General features: G+C 42.0%; 1 protein-coding gene across 3 annotated transcripts; it reads left to right on the plus strand.

Annotated features, from left to right (window-relative positions):
- Positions 1-484: 484 nt before the first annotated feature.
- On the plus strand, positions 485-15113 carry slc6a4a (solute carrier family 6 member 4a). Of its 3 annotated transcripts, none has more exons than XM_041046006.1 (14): positions 485-577; positions 3512-4408; positions 5828-5962; positions 6476-6698; positions 8211-8349; positions 8823-8957; positions 9139-9242; positions 9549-9676; positions 9785-9897; positions 10598-10729; positions 11244-11343; positions 11469-11569; positions 11787-11954; positions 13352-15113. In XM_041046006.1, the coding sequence occupies exons 2-14, from the start codon at positions 3952-3954 to the stop codon at positions 13424-13426; spliced, it is 2010 nt and encodes a 669-aa protein (XP_040901940.1). In that variant the 5' UTR covers positions 485-577; positions 3512-3951; the 3' UTR covers positions 13427-15113. The 3 variants fall into 3 exon arrangements, with proteins under 3 accessions (XP_040901940.1, XP_040901939.1, XP_040901936.1); XM_041046005.1 differs by lacking the exon at positions 485-577 and adding an exon at positions 690-844; XM_041046002.1 differs by lacking the exon at positions 485-577 and adding an exon at positions 879-1107.
- Positions 15114-15353: the final 240 nt, after the last annotated feature.

A 15353-nucleotide genomic window follows, 5' to 3' on the forward strand; every position in this document is an offset into this window, starting at 1 on the left:
TTTTTTTTTGGTATTCCGTCTTTGACAAACCTTTTACTTTACATTTTACTTTGCAGTGTGATGGTTTGTAGCAGTCTGACCAGCAACAAGCTCACTTTTACGTGAAGAACATTAAGTGGAGAGAAACTAGCTTTTATTACTGAACCTCTGTCACACATTTTAAACATACAGTAGTCTGCATATTTGAAAAAGCACCTTATCCTTGGATAACTAAATTGAATCCCTGGACTTTGTAGATTAACTACTGGTTTGAAGAAAGAGAACAGGACTCAAAAATTGTGGGGCACAGGGGTCAAAGCAGCAAAAGCCTAATCTCTCCTTAGCAGGTGTGCATGATGACATGAGGAAAAAACTTGGGAAGTAGCATGAGATAAAATGGGAGGAGATTGAAGGATGAGAGCAACGTGAAAGCATAATGAGTTATGGAGAAAAATGGAAAAAGAGGAAGTGTGAGAGCTCCAGCAGGGCTTTGCCAGGCGCTGTTTGAAAGTGTGTGCATATGTGCATGTGCACAAGACAGACGGTAGCGAGCAACACCCTGACACAGAGCCCCACACTGCCACGCAACTACTCAAGGGTAGGAGTTCCCCTATCTGCAGTGTGTGTGTGTGTGTGTGTGTGTGTGCTTTAATGTGAGTTCTGCCATGACCATACTGTATCAGAGCTGTTCAGCTCATTACTTTGTCTTTTGTATTGTTACTATATCAAAACAAACTTCAGAGTGTGCATGTCTGTGCTTGTGTAATGTTCCTCCTGTATCTTCTGTCTGAGCGCATGCATCCATCTCTCATCTCATCCATGTCTGCATACTGTACATCTGCTGGGCTGCGCGTCTCTGAGAGCGGTATGTGTGTAAGTGTGTGTGGCTGCAAGTCAGTCAGAGAGGGACAACAAGGGAGGGAGAGAGAGAGAGAGAAATGAGAGAGGTTTGAGAGCTCAATGGGAAAAGGCAGTGTCCTGATGTGCTAGTGCACGCTATTTCTCTGGCAAGTTTTTGCAATACCATGGATTGTTTAAGTTTTGTGTAGAAGTTGCTGCTGCTGCTGCCGCTCTTCGTGTGTTTTAGCCACCACTGGTTCTACTTGTTTTCTTTTACCATCTCCAAAGGTAATGTATGTGTGTGAGCTGGGATAAAATACTTGTGGTGTCTTTACTTTGCTGTTCATTTTGAGGTTATTACCTCAAAGGTGTCAGTGTGGCAACTAATGATTTGTCTAAGGTTAAACCAGAGTTCACTAAGGTAAGAGACGGCTCAAAAGAGAGCCTGCATTTTTAATTTGAGTTGTTTTATAATGTCTCGATATATTTTCCTTGCACGTCCTTTTTCAGTCTATCCTTTCAGAAATCTTGATGTTATCATCTTGTTCTCTCTTTCTTTATTAAAGTCTACTCAGTGGAACGGTAAAATATAAAAAAAAAAAAAAAAATCATCTTTTACATTCTGCAGTGACTAATGACTTTGCAGTTTATACCACAGTATCACTCTGTAGTATTGGTTTTTCAAGAACGGAACATGGAAAAAAATGTATTTTATTATTTTATTTTATTTATATATGTTTCTTATCCCTGTATTATTATTTTTTTCAGCTGGTGATTAAGTGCATGTGCACATGCAGGTCAGATTTAGTATTTCATCAAGCTGTTTACCACTGTTTGCTTTTCTTGACCTTCTATTGTGAGTCAGTGTGACAGCTCATACAGTGTGTGCTTTACAGACAGAGCTGTGAGTTAACTGTATGTTGAGAGGACATCATTTTACAGTCATGTCATTTTTGTTAGATTAAAGCTGATAAATATTTAACTTTATCCTCACATTTATTTTTACATCTTTAACTTTGAAGAAGAAATAGTTTTTTTCTGTTTCTGTCAAGTTTAAGCCTGTAAAGCGTCTTAAACTTTTCTTCTCAGACCAGAGGGAGCGTACTGTACTTCGGTCAGACTGTGAGGATTCAGATGGAAATGAAATCATTGTTGTGATGAAGAACTGTTCTCATCAGGAAGTAAAAGTGTGGTTTATGTGGGGGCGAAAAAATGTTTGTGTTGAATGGAAGGTTAGCCAGTGTTTCTTTTCCGCTCATAGTGCAGGTACCTGACAGGGTCTTGGTTATATGGTAGTCAGATGTTAGTGTGGAGCGAATTTCGTGCCTTGTAAAACTGCTGGACACTCGTTCTTAATTAAGATAATGGCATTCCATGTAAATTGAGTCTTCCTACTTTCTGGCATTCATTACTAATTGAGCTAACACTCTAAACAATCTGATCCACTTTTAAACAGCTCTCTCGTTTTGACCCATTACTCATGTGACAGCGTTTTGGATTGCACATTGAGTATTTGTGGATTTTCTGTTGAAAAATGAACGGCTATATAGTACATGTAATTTTTTGCCAGTGTAAAAAATATATTTTTATTCATGCACTGCAGCCTTCCTCCTTTTCTGAATTTAAAACTAATCATAGTTGTTGTTTTTTTAATGAAGCAGCAGTATAACAATTTGAGTATTTGAATGGTATTAAGTTTGCTCCGACTCACTGACCTCTCTCATTATTTTACAAAATGGACCAAAACTACTTTTTCAAGGCTCTTTACACAGAATATCACTTGGTGCACTGGTGTTGACAGAGAGGTGGATGTACAACTTTATAAAAGTCTTGTGTTTGAATTATGTTTACTGTGTTAAGCAATAAGAATTTAGTATTTGATTAAGAAATGTGATAAGTGAAATTCTGTTATCTAAAAGTGAAATTGTATTAACAACTGCGACAGAAAAAGATGTCTGATTTTACCTAATGATGAAAACAAGCAAACAAGTACACTTTAGATGTTTGAACAAAATTTGAAAAAAATGTACTGAGCTTAGGTTTTAAGCTGTGATGTAAAATAATTAAATTTAATGATTTTTCTGCTGATCTACTGCCAGCGTAGCTCACAAACACGCCCAAAATAACTAAGGAACAACCTGTTGAGCTTATCTGGCTGATGTTAAATCTTTCGCTGTGGTGTTTTCACAAGCATTACAAAAGAAAGTGCTTTTGGTGATATTCAAAGTCTTTTTTTTCTTTTTTAATACGTCCACATTTCTATTATAGTTTTCTATCTTTCAAAGTTTTCTCTTGTGTTTCCAGCCTTCAGACTGGCTGCTGATGCTTGTGTCTTTTCTCAGATTTCTCCCTATTATGAGGGTTTGATCAGATAAGCATCAAAACAGGTTATGCAACTGACAGATAGAATGAAATGAGAAACATGAGTAAAAGCCAAGTGAATGAACATGTCCCAGCACAAACCCCACAATTTGTACTGTTTTTAATGAGAGCTATATTTATACTGCAATGTTTTACCCACATTAGGATTTTCCCATTTATTCATAATAAAACTGTAAGTACAACATGTAAGACAACGTTGTCATGATTCAGGCAGTTAGGGCATGTAGAGAGGCAGAAAGACTTACAACATATAAACTCTTTTCCTGTGACTTCCTGATCTGTGTATTTTCTCTCTCTCTCTGTGTTGCAGTTTGTCCCATCGCTGAGCGTCACAGAGGACGAGCCGTTTGCGGAGAAGATCCAAGATTCTCGTAACTTTTTGTGTGCTGCTCTTTTCGTAGGCCCTCAGCTCTCTGTCCTAGCTGCCTGCTCTTATTCCTTCTTGCTCAACACACTCTTACACATTTCAGTCCTCTCCCACATACACACACTTCTCCTTATTCTGGCCCCATTTTCTGATTTTAGCTTTGCTCTCCTGTTTCTCCTCTACCTGTCCGAAAAAGACAGTCCTGTTTCTTTTTTTCCCCACACTCGTCCCACACCATCACTGCACAATTCCCTCACTCTCCTAAACCCTCTTTTCCCCTAATGGGCACCATATCAGACAGCAGTGCCACATTCCCTTCATCGTCACTGAGAACCTCTCTCCACCCCTAACCGCTTTGCCAACACCAACACCAGTACAACCCAATGGAGACAAAAGATATGATGATGACAAGCATGTTGACAATGGACAAGGGGGAGAATGAGGGAGAGAGAGAGAAAGGGGGAGAAGAGGAGACAACACAGCAGGAAAATGGCAGACTGATGCTGGCTGATGGTCTTGCAGAGAGAGGACCCAAGAGCCTGACCTCGGGCTCTGGCCAGCAGGTGTCCAATGGCTTCACTACATCCAACCCTCAGAGCCCCAGGGAGGGACCAGGGACCGCAGCAAGCTCTGGGGGCACAGCCTCCGGGCCTGGAGGTGGCCCCGGGTCCTCCATGCCGCTGGGAGGCCTTAGGACTCTGGTGGTCCAACAAACCAGCCTGGAGAGGCCCAGAGAAACCTGGAGCAAGAAGATGGACTTCTTGCTGTCTGTGATCGGCTACGCCGTGGACCTGGGAAATGTCTGGCGCTTCCCCTACATCTGCTACCAGAATGGAGGAGGTGAGTTAGAGAAAGTGGGGAGAGGCAGAGAGGGAGATAAGGAGCGGGATGGAGTGGAGATAAGGGTACATGAGATCCCATCCTGGAATAAACAGGAATTCAAGGAACAGAGAGTAGAAAGGGCTTTTTCGTGGTTTGAATTGTAATCCACTGTAATTCACAATGTATGTAACAGCTGAGGTAAGTCAGTTTACTGCCCTCTAACTTTTTCCATCATTAAATTTAGACGTAGATGGAGTCAGTCTCTGGCACATCATTGTTTCAGCAAAATAAACGCCTAAATAAAAAGGATGCAGGCCTATAAGGAGTACTACAGTCAACTAAGTTGTCTATGAATAGCAATTGATTCAGCTGCTTCTAAAGTAAGGTATGTTTTCCGTAGTCCGCCTGTGTGCCGTTACTACACAATCCTCGCCGAGCAGCAAACAGGGCCTCCCTTTCTACTTTTATTGAATTTGCAATAATAAAATCTTTGCAATTTCCTGTGTTCTGTGTGTCTCTCACAGAGCGAGGTAGAGATGGGGACTGGGAGACACTTGATAGAGGCAACAGTATTAATTGTGGTTTTTATGAGAACGCCTTCAGTCTCTTTCTCCTTGCTTAATAACCTGTCTCCCAGGCAGCTGCTCAATCAACCCTTATCTTTGCTTTCATGTCACAAAGAGACACAAGCACGCATGTCTACATACACAAATGCACACATGCACAAAAAAATGAGTTGATAATCTGATAGAAAAAAGAAAGAAAGAAAGAAAGAGAAAGAAAGAAAGAAAGAAAGAAAGATGTGTTATCAAACTCTGCACGTTAGGCTGGAGAGTCCTAAGATCTGGCTGCCGTCCTGCTGCTCCCCTGTTCTTCAGTGGTTTGGCCTCTAAGTCTCCTTTCATCACTTTTAGGCTTTCCTTACTTAGCAATACCAAAGCCAACATCGCAGTAGTGCTGATTTGTCAGTGCCGAATTTAAACGAAATGACTCTCTTACTGTGTTTCCACAGAGCGCATTAAATGCAGAGTGACATGAAAGTGGGAAAACAATGCCTTGTTGTTTTTGAATGGGTTAGTGTTGTGTAAATGATAAGGTACTTACAACATTTAATGATTTTTACAGAGAGCTTTTTAATGGTCTTGGTTCTTGTTGATTGGGGGTTATTTAGAGGACGACTGAGATTACAGATGGAGTGTGAACGAGCAGCATATCCCACGAGTGTAATCAACCTTTTACTGTTCCTCCATAACTCTTTCTGCCTTTCAATTTTTCCCCGCTTTCTCTTTTCTCAATGTTTTCATCTTGGCCCACCCCCCCATCCATCCCCACGTTTTTTTCCTCTCTCTCCAACTACTCATTTCTTACCTCCACCCCTGTTTCCTATTTCTTAATTTTGCTGTCTCATCCCAAAATTTCCATCACGTCTCTGTCCAGGGGCCTTTTTGCTGCCCTACCTGTTGATGGCGGTGTTTGGAGGTGTGCCTCTCTTCTACATGGAGCTGGCTCTCGGCCAGTACCACCGCAGTGGCTGCATCTCCATCTGGAAACACATCTGCCCCATCTTCAAAGGTAACAGAGTGAGCGGAGAGGGAATAGAAGTGGAGAAATTAGTTATTAGCAATAGCTTGGATTAAAAAAAAATTAAAAAACAGAAGAAGGGAACGAGAGAGAACAGTATATAGTAACCGGAAAATTGGCAGTAGAAGATCAAATAAGACAAAGAAGGACTGTGTCAAGCCGTCAGAGTCTGAAAGACAGCTCATTTAACCTTCTTGTCCCCCTCGGTACAGTTCCCTTGAAGAGCATCCCTCACGTCTTGTACATCTAGTGAGATGTACTGACTCTCTGTTATGGAAATTGTCACATTTCCATGCCAAATGCCAGATGCTCAGAAATATGATAGTATGTAAATTGTTGTTGTTTGGAAATGTCACCCACTTGAATTAGCTTGAAAACACCACTGATGTCTGCAAGATCTGGGGAATGAGTGACTGGTGTCACAATTTTTGGAAATAAAATTGTGGATAGTAAATGTTTTTTAAACTATTAATGCATTAACAATCATGTCTTCCACTCTTCCAGGAATCGGCTTTGCCATCTGCATCATAGCCCTCTACATAGCCTTCTACTACAACACCATCATGGCCTGGGCCTTGTACTACCTGCTGTCATCATTTCGGCCCACCCTGCCCTGGACAACCTGCACTAACAGCTGGAACACGGCCAACTGTAACCGCTACATGTCCACTGACCACAACGTGTCATGGTCCAACTCCTCCACCTCCCCCGCCGAGGAGTTCTATACGTAAGTGCATGTAAGTCGGATGTAGAGGCGTACGGGGACAGCTACACAGGAAGGAGGCGTCAAGTGAAGGAGGGAGGACGACTTCTGGAGAGCGATCACAGGGTCGGTTCTGGTGTTGCCCTGAAAGATTAACCACCAGCTCTCTCTCTAAAATCCACTTGCACCACGGACTGTGAATGCATCAGAGAGTGGTTAGCATTTCAGAATAAGAGTCACTGTTCTGATCTGGACATGATACAGAAGTTACAAACTAATCATTATCTTTAAAAAGTAATAAATTACATTCTTAACTATATTGTGAAACTTATATAAACAGATACAGCAACCATTTGAGGAAGTGGAAGAGAGATGAGAAGCAGGGATAAGGAAACTTGACACATTGATGAAAATTTTCATTCCTAATTAGGTTCATCAATCATCAATATGATCTTTTCTTCAGAAAAATCATTGCTGGCATGAAACTAAAACTCATTACTACACATTACTCAGAGTTTTAATCAATCTTCTGCATGTTGCTTACACAGTGATTAACTCAAGTAGTAGGGACAGCCAGGGTTTTAAAAAAGGGAGGTAGTCAGTGCAGACACATAAGTGTTTTTTAGTGTAATTTAAAACTCGAGGTCTGTCAAAACAAAGCCTTTCTTATTCCTGCCTGCCTTGGCCTTATCAGCTGCTAACTTGACTGTTTCTGTGTCTGTCTGACGAGACAGATTCAGGGTTTATCCGTAGCTGAATTTTCCAAATGCATGTTTAAAAGTAACAAATTCTGCAACTCAGCCTGGCGCCAGAATTTCCTGTTTTCAACATAAATCGTGTCTCTGCTTCATCGTCCGAGCTCTGTGTGCTTAACCTGTGACCAGATGTTAACCTCACTCTTCATTTCAAAACCTTCTCTTTTTTGCACCGTATCGCGTTTTGTTTTTACTTTGGCTTGTGTAAACTTTGTTTATTGACATGGAATTTGCTATAAAGTCAGTCAAAGGGATGTTTTCATCTAGTCTTTCTGTCTTTTTGCCTTAGGTGAACTTTGAGAGTAGCACATGTAATCTGTCGTATCATTCACTGCGTGTTTTTTTTGTCAGGGAATTAAGCTCTACCATTTGTATATCAGACAATGAGAATATACAGCCCTTTTTCCGTTTCTTCTCCTCCTCTTTACTCACTGTCTTATCTCCCGAACGCTTTCTTTCTTTATTCTTTCTGTATCACATCTACTTCCTTCCATGCTCTGTTCTTTTCCTCTGCTTTCCAAATTTCCCACCCCCCCATCCCTCCACCCCCGTCTTTGTATTCTCATGTTCTCTTATTATTCTCCGCATTCCTCTCCTTCCCTTTACCGTCCTCTTCTTCCTTTCCCTACTCTCTTTCTTCCGTCCTTGATTCCCACAACTCCTCTATCTCCTGTCTTCTCACCTAACATTCATCTATTCCTTGCCTTTCCTTGTTGCCTCCCTTTTGACCTCAACTTTCAACCGAAACACCCCCCCTTCCTTTCTTGTCTCCTCCCACCAGTCGCCAGGTGTTGCAGGTCCACCTCTCCCCAGGCCTGCACCAGCTGGGCTCTGTCAGCTGGCAGCTGGCCCTCTGCCTGCTCTTCATCTTCACCATCGTCTACTTCAGCATCTGGAAAGGAGTCAAGACGTCTGGAAAGGTAACTGAAGGGGCGCCTGCATGGCTGATGGGGGTGTCAGTTAGAGTGGATGGATGGATGGATTGATGGAGACAGAGAGGCAGAGAAAGGAGCAGTTGTTCTCCTGTCATCACCTCACCCTCATTATCATTCATCATCATGGGTAGAAAAGTTGGTTAGAAAAAGGCCGTCTCAGAGTTAAACGGTTTGTGGTTCAAACCTCAACAATCAAACCTGAAAAGACCAGACAGGCCTCAAGTACTGATATTGGAAACCAGCTAAGACAAGGTGGAAGAATTCAATTACAAATTCAAATACAAATTCTATATCATAACCCCCTGTCTCCCATGATTTCAAGTCTATAGCAAGTCATGTAAATGTACGGTTTCATTATATTGAAAAAAGTGGTCACTGAGCATAAGCAGATATCAGCCATCATGACTAACCAGTGTTCACTAACAGAAAAGTAAATTGATTTTTTTTTTCTATATTAGGTAGTTTGGGTGACCGCTACCTTTCCCTATCTGGTCCTTCTGGTCTTACTCATCCGTGGGGCCACTCTGCCGGGGGCCTGGAGGGGTGTCGTCTTCTATCTGAAACCTGACTGGGAGAAACTGCTAAGCACCACTGTAAGTCGGTAGCTGTAATCCAGCAAATCATTCTTTGATTGTTATACAGATGTCTGGTACATGTCCATAACACAATTTCTCTTACCATGATCTATCCTTCTTTTATTCCCCACTGTCATAATGCACGTTTCTTTGTATCTCCCCGTCATTCACCATCATTGACCTCCCACTTCTCTTCAAGGTGTGGATTGATGCAGCAGCTCAGATCTTCTTCTCTCTGGGTCCGGGGTTCGGGGTACTCCTCGCCTTTGCCAGCTACAACCCATTTCACAACAACTGCTACAAGTGCGAATTTTATTGTAACCCACTTAACATTTTGTTCATACATCAATGAAACGTGCCAGCTTAAGGAGCCAAATGCTACTACAACTCCTCAAAATCTTTTAAATCCTTTCATGGAGTCAGAACTTTTTTATCTAAAACACCTATTGCAGTATCAGCTTTGATATATATATATGTTGGTGTAACCATCACCTAGTCTAGTAAGTCTTAAAACTTTGCAGCGGCTTATAGATTTATGCTTTTCACAGTCTCCCCACCTTTGTCATCTTCCTGCCACCCAAACTTTTCCTTTCTCCCTCTCACTCCCAGAGATGCGTTGGTCACCAGCTCTGTGAACTGTCTGACGAGCTTTCTGTCTGGCTTCGTCATCTTTACCGTGCTGGGATACATGGCTGAGATGAGGCAGCAGGATGTGGACGCCGTGGCCAAGGACGCTGGTAGGACACCACACCAGAACACACCCAGCAAGAAATTGAACTCAAGTAAATTTACAAACACAGTTGCAAGGATGACTTCGACTTGACTGTCATTTCTGTCTCGAACAGGTCCCAGTCTGCTGTTCATCATTTATGCAGAAGCCATAGCCAACATGCCCGCTGCCACTTTCTTTGCCATTATCTTTTTCCTCATGATCATCATGTTGGGTCTGGACAGCACGGTTAGTTTGTTGATTACTCATTTCTATGCAGATGTCAAGACACCCAAGTCAATGTTCTTTGCGTTCTCACATGTTCCCCTCTACTTGGTGTAAGTAGCCTAATTCTGCCGTTGCCCAGTCCCTTGCTTTTGTGTGTGCTCTCAAACCTAGAAACAGAGGCTTCATATTTGCCTTGTCATATAGGCAAATGCTTTGTTCTGTTTGACTTGTATGCGTCTGTTGTACTCGTTTCTCCATAAAGGTGTCGGGTATTATTTGTCCTCACTGTTCCATTTGGGACAAAAGCATTGTGATAGGACTTTCATATAACTGTTGGGTGGCGATCTTGTCTCCATAAGCCTGTGTTTATCTGCTCTGGGGCAGCCAGCTGGAGAGACCTGTAAGGCTCTTATCACATACTGATAATCAGTGTAGAATCAGCATCAGGGTTGCTGTGCTCCTCGATTTTATGACTGAGGATATTACAGCGAAATGTGTGGTGTGCGTGGAGTCATGTTGGATCGGCTTAACATTTTGTCTCATAGCTGTCAATTTATCAATGGCTATGAATTTCTTTTAGGGGGGGCTGTATGGATTTCTGAATATGTGTCCTACTAGTTTTCTTTGCTTTCCTTTTCTCATCTTTTTATTCCATTGCCCCTGATGAATTCTTCTCTGTTTATTTGTATCCCCCCGCCCCCCTCCACTGTCCTCTCTCCAGTTTGCAGGGTTGGAGGGGGTGATCACAGCTATGCTAGATGAGTTTCCTCATGTCCTGGCTAAGAGACGTGAGTGGTTTGTCTTTGGTCTGGTGTGTGTCTGCTACCTTGGGGCTCTCTCCACACTCACATATGTAAGTTCAACAACTACATTACATACAGATTACTATCAAATGGAAATCAATTTAAAATATCTCTAATATCACAGGTAAATTAATCATGTGTCCCAACTGACTGTCTGCCATTAAGTAGCTATATTATGGTCTGCTACTAATGAGAAACATTAATCTGAGACTTCATTTAATGCCCATAATCGGTCATATCCTCAATTTACATTCACATATAAACCAATAAAAAGGCTCATACTGTTGTCCAAAGTGTCTTCAGTATTACAACTGTATTTAAGGTAATGTAATGGACCACATTTATTAGCTGAAATCAGATTAGAGCAGCCCAAATAATCTGTTTCTCCATCCCTCATTATTGTAAGGTAGTGACTAACACACGTCCCTTCTCCATTAGACACTAACAACATACCGGCCAAATCATTGTCTTAGACTTTGTCTGTGAATCCTGTTACATAACAGTCATTCTGAAATAGCTTTTCAGAAATTCCTTCTCTCTCTTTCGACCTGTGAACTGTGTCAGGGAGGAGCGTTTGTGGTGAAGCTGTTTGAGGAGTACGCCACGGGCCCTGCAGTCATCACTGTGGTGCTGCTTGAAGTCATCGCAGTTTCCTGGTTCTACGGTTAGTTGTGGGAATGATGTTGAATGTGATACTGATGGAAAGGACAAAGATGCAAAGGACATGAAAATGTGCTCTTGATATTTGGGACTTTGCAGTGATTGTGTGTGTCTGTGTGTGTTTTCCAGGTACCAACCGTTTCTGTAATGACGTCCAGGTCATGCTTGGTTTCTACCCGGGCTGTTTCTGGAGGGTCTGCTGGGTGGCCATCTGCCCCTGCTTTCTGCTGGTGAGGCTCATGTACAGTACTTATGCACAAACACACACTTACCTTAAGGGCACTAACTTGTCAAATGCTGGAAGGAGCATTTGGAGAACAATCATCTGGGACAGTACAGTAGTTAGAGCAGCTATCATTTAGTTTTCAGGACTGTTTGTCATGTTTGCCCTGATGTGTCATCCCTGTAATATTTGACCTCTGCTTTTGCTCCAATTCCTGTGTCCAGTTCATCATCATCAGTTTCCTGGCCTTCCCTCCAGAGGTGAGGTTGTTCCACTACCACTACCCGCAATGGACCACCGTCTTGGGCTACTGCATCGGGGTGTCCTCATTCATCTGTGTGCCTGTTTACATGGTCTACCACCTGCTCAATGCCAAGGGCACATTCAAACAGGTACTGGGCCTTCCTTCCTTTTCTCCCTTTCCTTCATTAGGTCCACTTCCTATGGGGTTTCTCATAGAGAAGTTCTCCCCACATTTCCTCTCGCTCTGTCCTTCTCTTTCTTACCCTATATTCTCTCCTGACCTTTGTTCTCCAGCAACAGGGATTACCTCTGGTCCTTTCCTCTCCTTTCCTTTCCTTTCCTTTCATTTCCTTTCCTTTCCTTTCTTTTAGATGTTAAGTGTGTATTTTGTGTGGTCTCCCCTTTTTCTCCTCTCCTCTTCTGTCCTTCTCCTTCTTACCCATATCCTCTCCTGGCTGTCTTTTCCTCTTTCTTACACGTCTCCAGTGACAGGGATGGCCTCTGTTCCCTTCTTTTCCATGCACTGTCAGGGTCTACCCTCCCCTGTGAACACATGACTTGAGATGAGGATCAAAGGAGCAGGGAGGAGGCACAGGCCAGAGATTAGCAAGAAAAAAGCCATGACAGCTTCCAGGGCCCCATAGATCTTACGCACGCATGCATACACGTAGGGCATCACCTGATGACACACACACACACACACACACACAAAACCTAACACTTGTCACTCAGATATGCACATCCACATTCTGCAATGCATGTGGGCACTGTCACATTGCCAGATTTGAGGATAAAGGACTAAAGGAGACCATGCACTTTACTGTCAGAGCACCTGGCCTGACTTCCTGAGCCCAGCCAAATCAACACCATTGATAAAATGAATCCTCAAAACTTATTTAATAGACAGGTTTTAGATGTCTGTGTTATATTTTGTTGCTTTCCAGTCAAAGTGTCTTTAATTCTTGCTCCCTTGGGGGCCCCACCTAAAACTTTTTGACGTGTATTTGCTCTTTGTGCTGCATTTTGCGAATTCACACAACAAACACAATTACAAAACATCTCATTATTATCACCGTTATTGTTATTATCTTGTTATACCCTGTGTGTGAGTTGACAGAAGGCAGGAGGACATCAAACAGGCTGGTTGACAGATCGCCTTTGGCTGTTGCACAGTGTTGACACTGCTGCCAGGGCACACAATGACACTGACGCACGCTGTCAACTCATGAGGACAGATTAGGCAGAGGGAGGTCAAAATGTTTGAGTGGCTCTTTGTTGTGAGACGGGCTCTGTGTCACTTGTCTTCTCTCTTAAACTTGCTATGGGTGTGGATACCCTTCTTGCTTTTCCCAATTTTGTAGCAAACAATGTTTTGATCAAATCAGGTGTGTTTGAGATTAGAGCTGAGAGGATTAGGTTAAAAAAAAACAAAATAATAATCCACAACAACAAAAATGCCAAAAATTCACCAGGTACCAGGTTTATTCGGTGTCTTTTTCTCTCTCTCTTGTCTTCCCCCTGTCCATCTCTTTCTCTTTGTTCACAGCGTCTGTTAAAAAGCATCACTCCAGAGCCCAGCAGTGTCGACCATAGAGACTTCATTGTCACCAACGCAGTCTGACCAAACCCTGACCAAAAGAAGGAGCCACTCTAGCGATCTGGAGCGCCCTCTCCTGGGCAAACTGCAAAACTACAGGACAAAGGGGCTACCTTTCACCGTCTTTGCCTCTTTTCATTCATCTCCTTCACTTATTTGTCTCTCTCACACTAAGATCTAGAAGCCGAGGTGGAGTTAGGTGGAGGTAGGCTGCGTTAGCTTTGTTTAGCGTCGTTTCTCATGCTGGTTCAGTTTCAAAGGAGTTCGGTGGTGTTACCTGCAAACCCAGAGCCCAGTTCTCATCCCCAGTTCCACTTCTCTTCCTCTCTCACCTAAGTCAGTTAATGACCAAACTTTTCTTCAGGTAATGCAGCCGTAACAAATATTTTATACAGTTACACAAAGTATGATACAATCTGTGTTCATGTAGGCAACATAATATGCAGTCAAACTAGAGACACTGCACAGATAGGCCAGACAGTTTCATTTCAACCCACTCTCACTGTTTATGGTTGTACTTTCGTATTATACTATTAAGTTATGCATTATAATATGTAGCAAAATTCAGGTATCTTTTTACATCTGTTACTGAAGCCAAATGATATGATATGATATCTGTTCTGTTCATATTTCTAAAGATGATTCGATATTGTAGTTGTCGCTATGTTGACTGTCAGCCTGTGTTTGACGGCATCTTGGACGAACGACGGAGTTCTCTACACTGTGAAGCGCTGTCTGGTGTTGACAGAAATATGTGTGTGTATGTGTGCGCGTGTGAAAGAAAGACTGTTATCATATCCAGTGGAAAAAGGATTCACAGACAGAACCAACCATGTGTATTCATTCAATAACTGCAATATAAGATGTGTATTTATTTTATAATGCATCATTGCTGTCATTTTGACTTTCCTCACACTACATCCATTACATGACTTAGTGCTGATGGTCCTTGTTTCAATCTCAGTGACACCCTGTCCCACTGCATAACTGTCAGTAATAGAAACCAAATATGGATCAGAGCTAATAACATTATCAATGTCATAGTCTAAAAATCAGCATTTCTGCTCTTTACTTTCTACCAAAAATTAGTGTGTTTGTGTGTGTGCACATGTGCCTGTGAGTGAGAGTGTATGTGTCTGTGCGTGTGTGTAGGAGCAGGAGTTAAAATATGGCGAGTACTGTACATCTACATGTGTATTTACTAGTCAGTCTGGTATTGGTGTAATCTATCCTGTGAATACCCGTCTTCTCCTTCCATGCATGTGTGAATATGTGTGTGTATAGTTCTTGTGTGAGCATCTGTGCGTGTGTGTATGAGTGAGTGTGTGTGTGTGTGTGTGTGTGTGCGCCCCTTGGTTAGTATGTTGGTGCATATTTGGATGGCTGTGCAAAAAGGATTAGAGGTGTTCAGGCCCTTTATGTGTGCATGCCATGATGTGTGTGTATACTGTACTTCAGTGTGTGTGTGTGTGCGTGTGTGTGTGTGTGTGTGCGTGCGTGTGCGTGTGTGTGTCTGTAAAGTGATCTCCTGTTGTCTTGTTAACAGCCAAAATATCTTATGAAGGAAGTAAGCTCCCTCTTGCCTCTCTCTCTCTCGTACCTCTCAAGCTTATGTAAGACCTATGTATGTCAATAAAAGACTGTATTGAGAAATACACCTGTATAGAATAAAGATATATAAATATATGGGAAATAACAGATAATAAAGATATATGGAAATACATAACCTCTGCCTTATCTGTGAGTTGTCAGTGCACAGTTTAACACATTATATTTGTTATATATTTATTTAATTTATCTTTTTGATAGGTCAAAATGTTTATCCTGTCATCCAGAAACATGAACTTACATAATGAACATAACACTATGAAATACATGATACAACTTTACTACTTTTACAAACAAACCATTTTACTCATACAATAATCATATTAATCACATTGACAAATTG

This window comes from Toxotes jaculatrix, chromosome 9 (assembly GCF_017976425.1).
Source record: "Toxotes jaculatrix isolate fToxJac2 chromosome 9, fToxJac2.pri, whole genome shotgun sequence".
NCBI classification, from domain to species: Eukaryota; Metazoa; Chordata; class Actinopteri; family Toxotidae; genus Toxotes; species Toxotes jaculatrix.

What these genes read in the sequence shown, in the direction of transcription:
- slc6a4a (XM_041046006.1), top strand. Translation starts at nt 3,952, where the DNA reads ATGGAGACAAAAGATATGATGATGACAAGCATGTTGACAATGGACAAG. An exon ending in CATCTGCCCCATCTTCAAAG is followed by an intron (nt 5,963 to 6,475) that starts GTAACAGAGTGA and finishes CCACTCTTCCAG; the next exon opens with GAATCGGCTTTGCCATCTGC. An exon ending in CGCAGTTTCCTGGTTCTACG is followed by an intron (nt 11,344 to 11,468) that starts GTTAGTTGTGGG and finishes TGTGTTTTCCAG; the next exon opens with GTACCAACCGTTTCTGTAAT.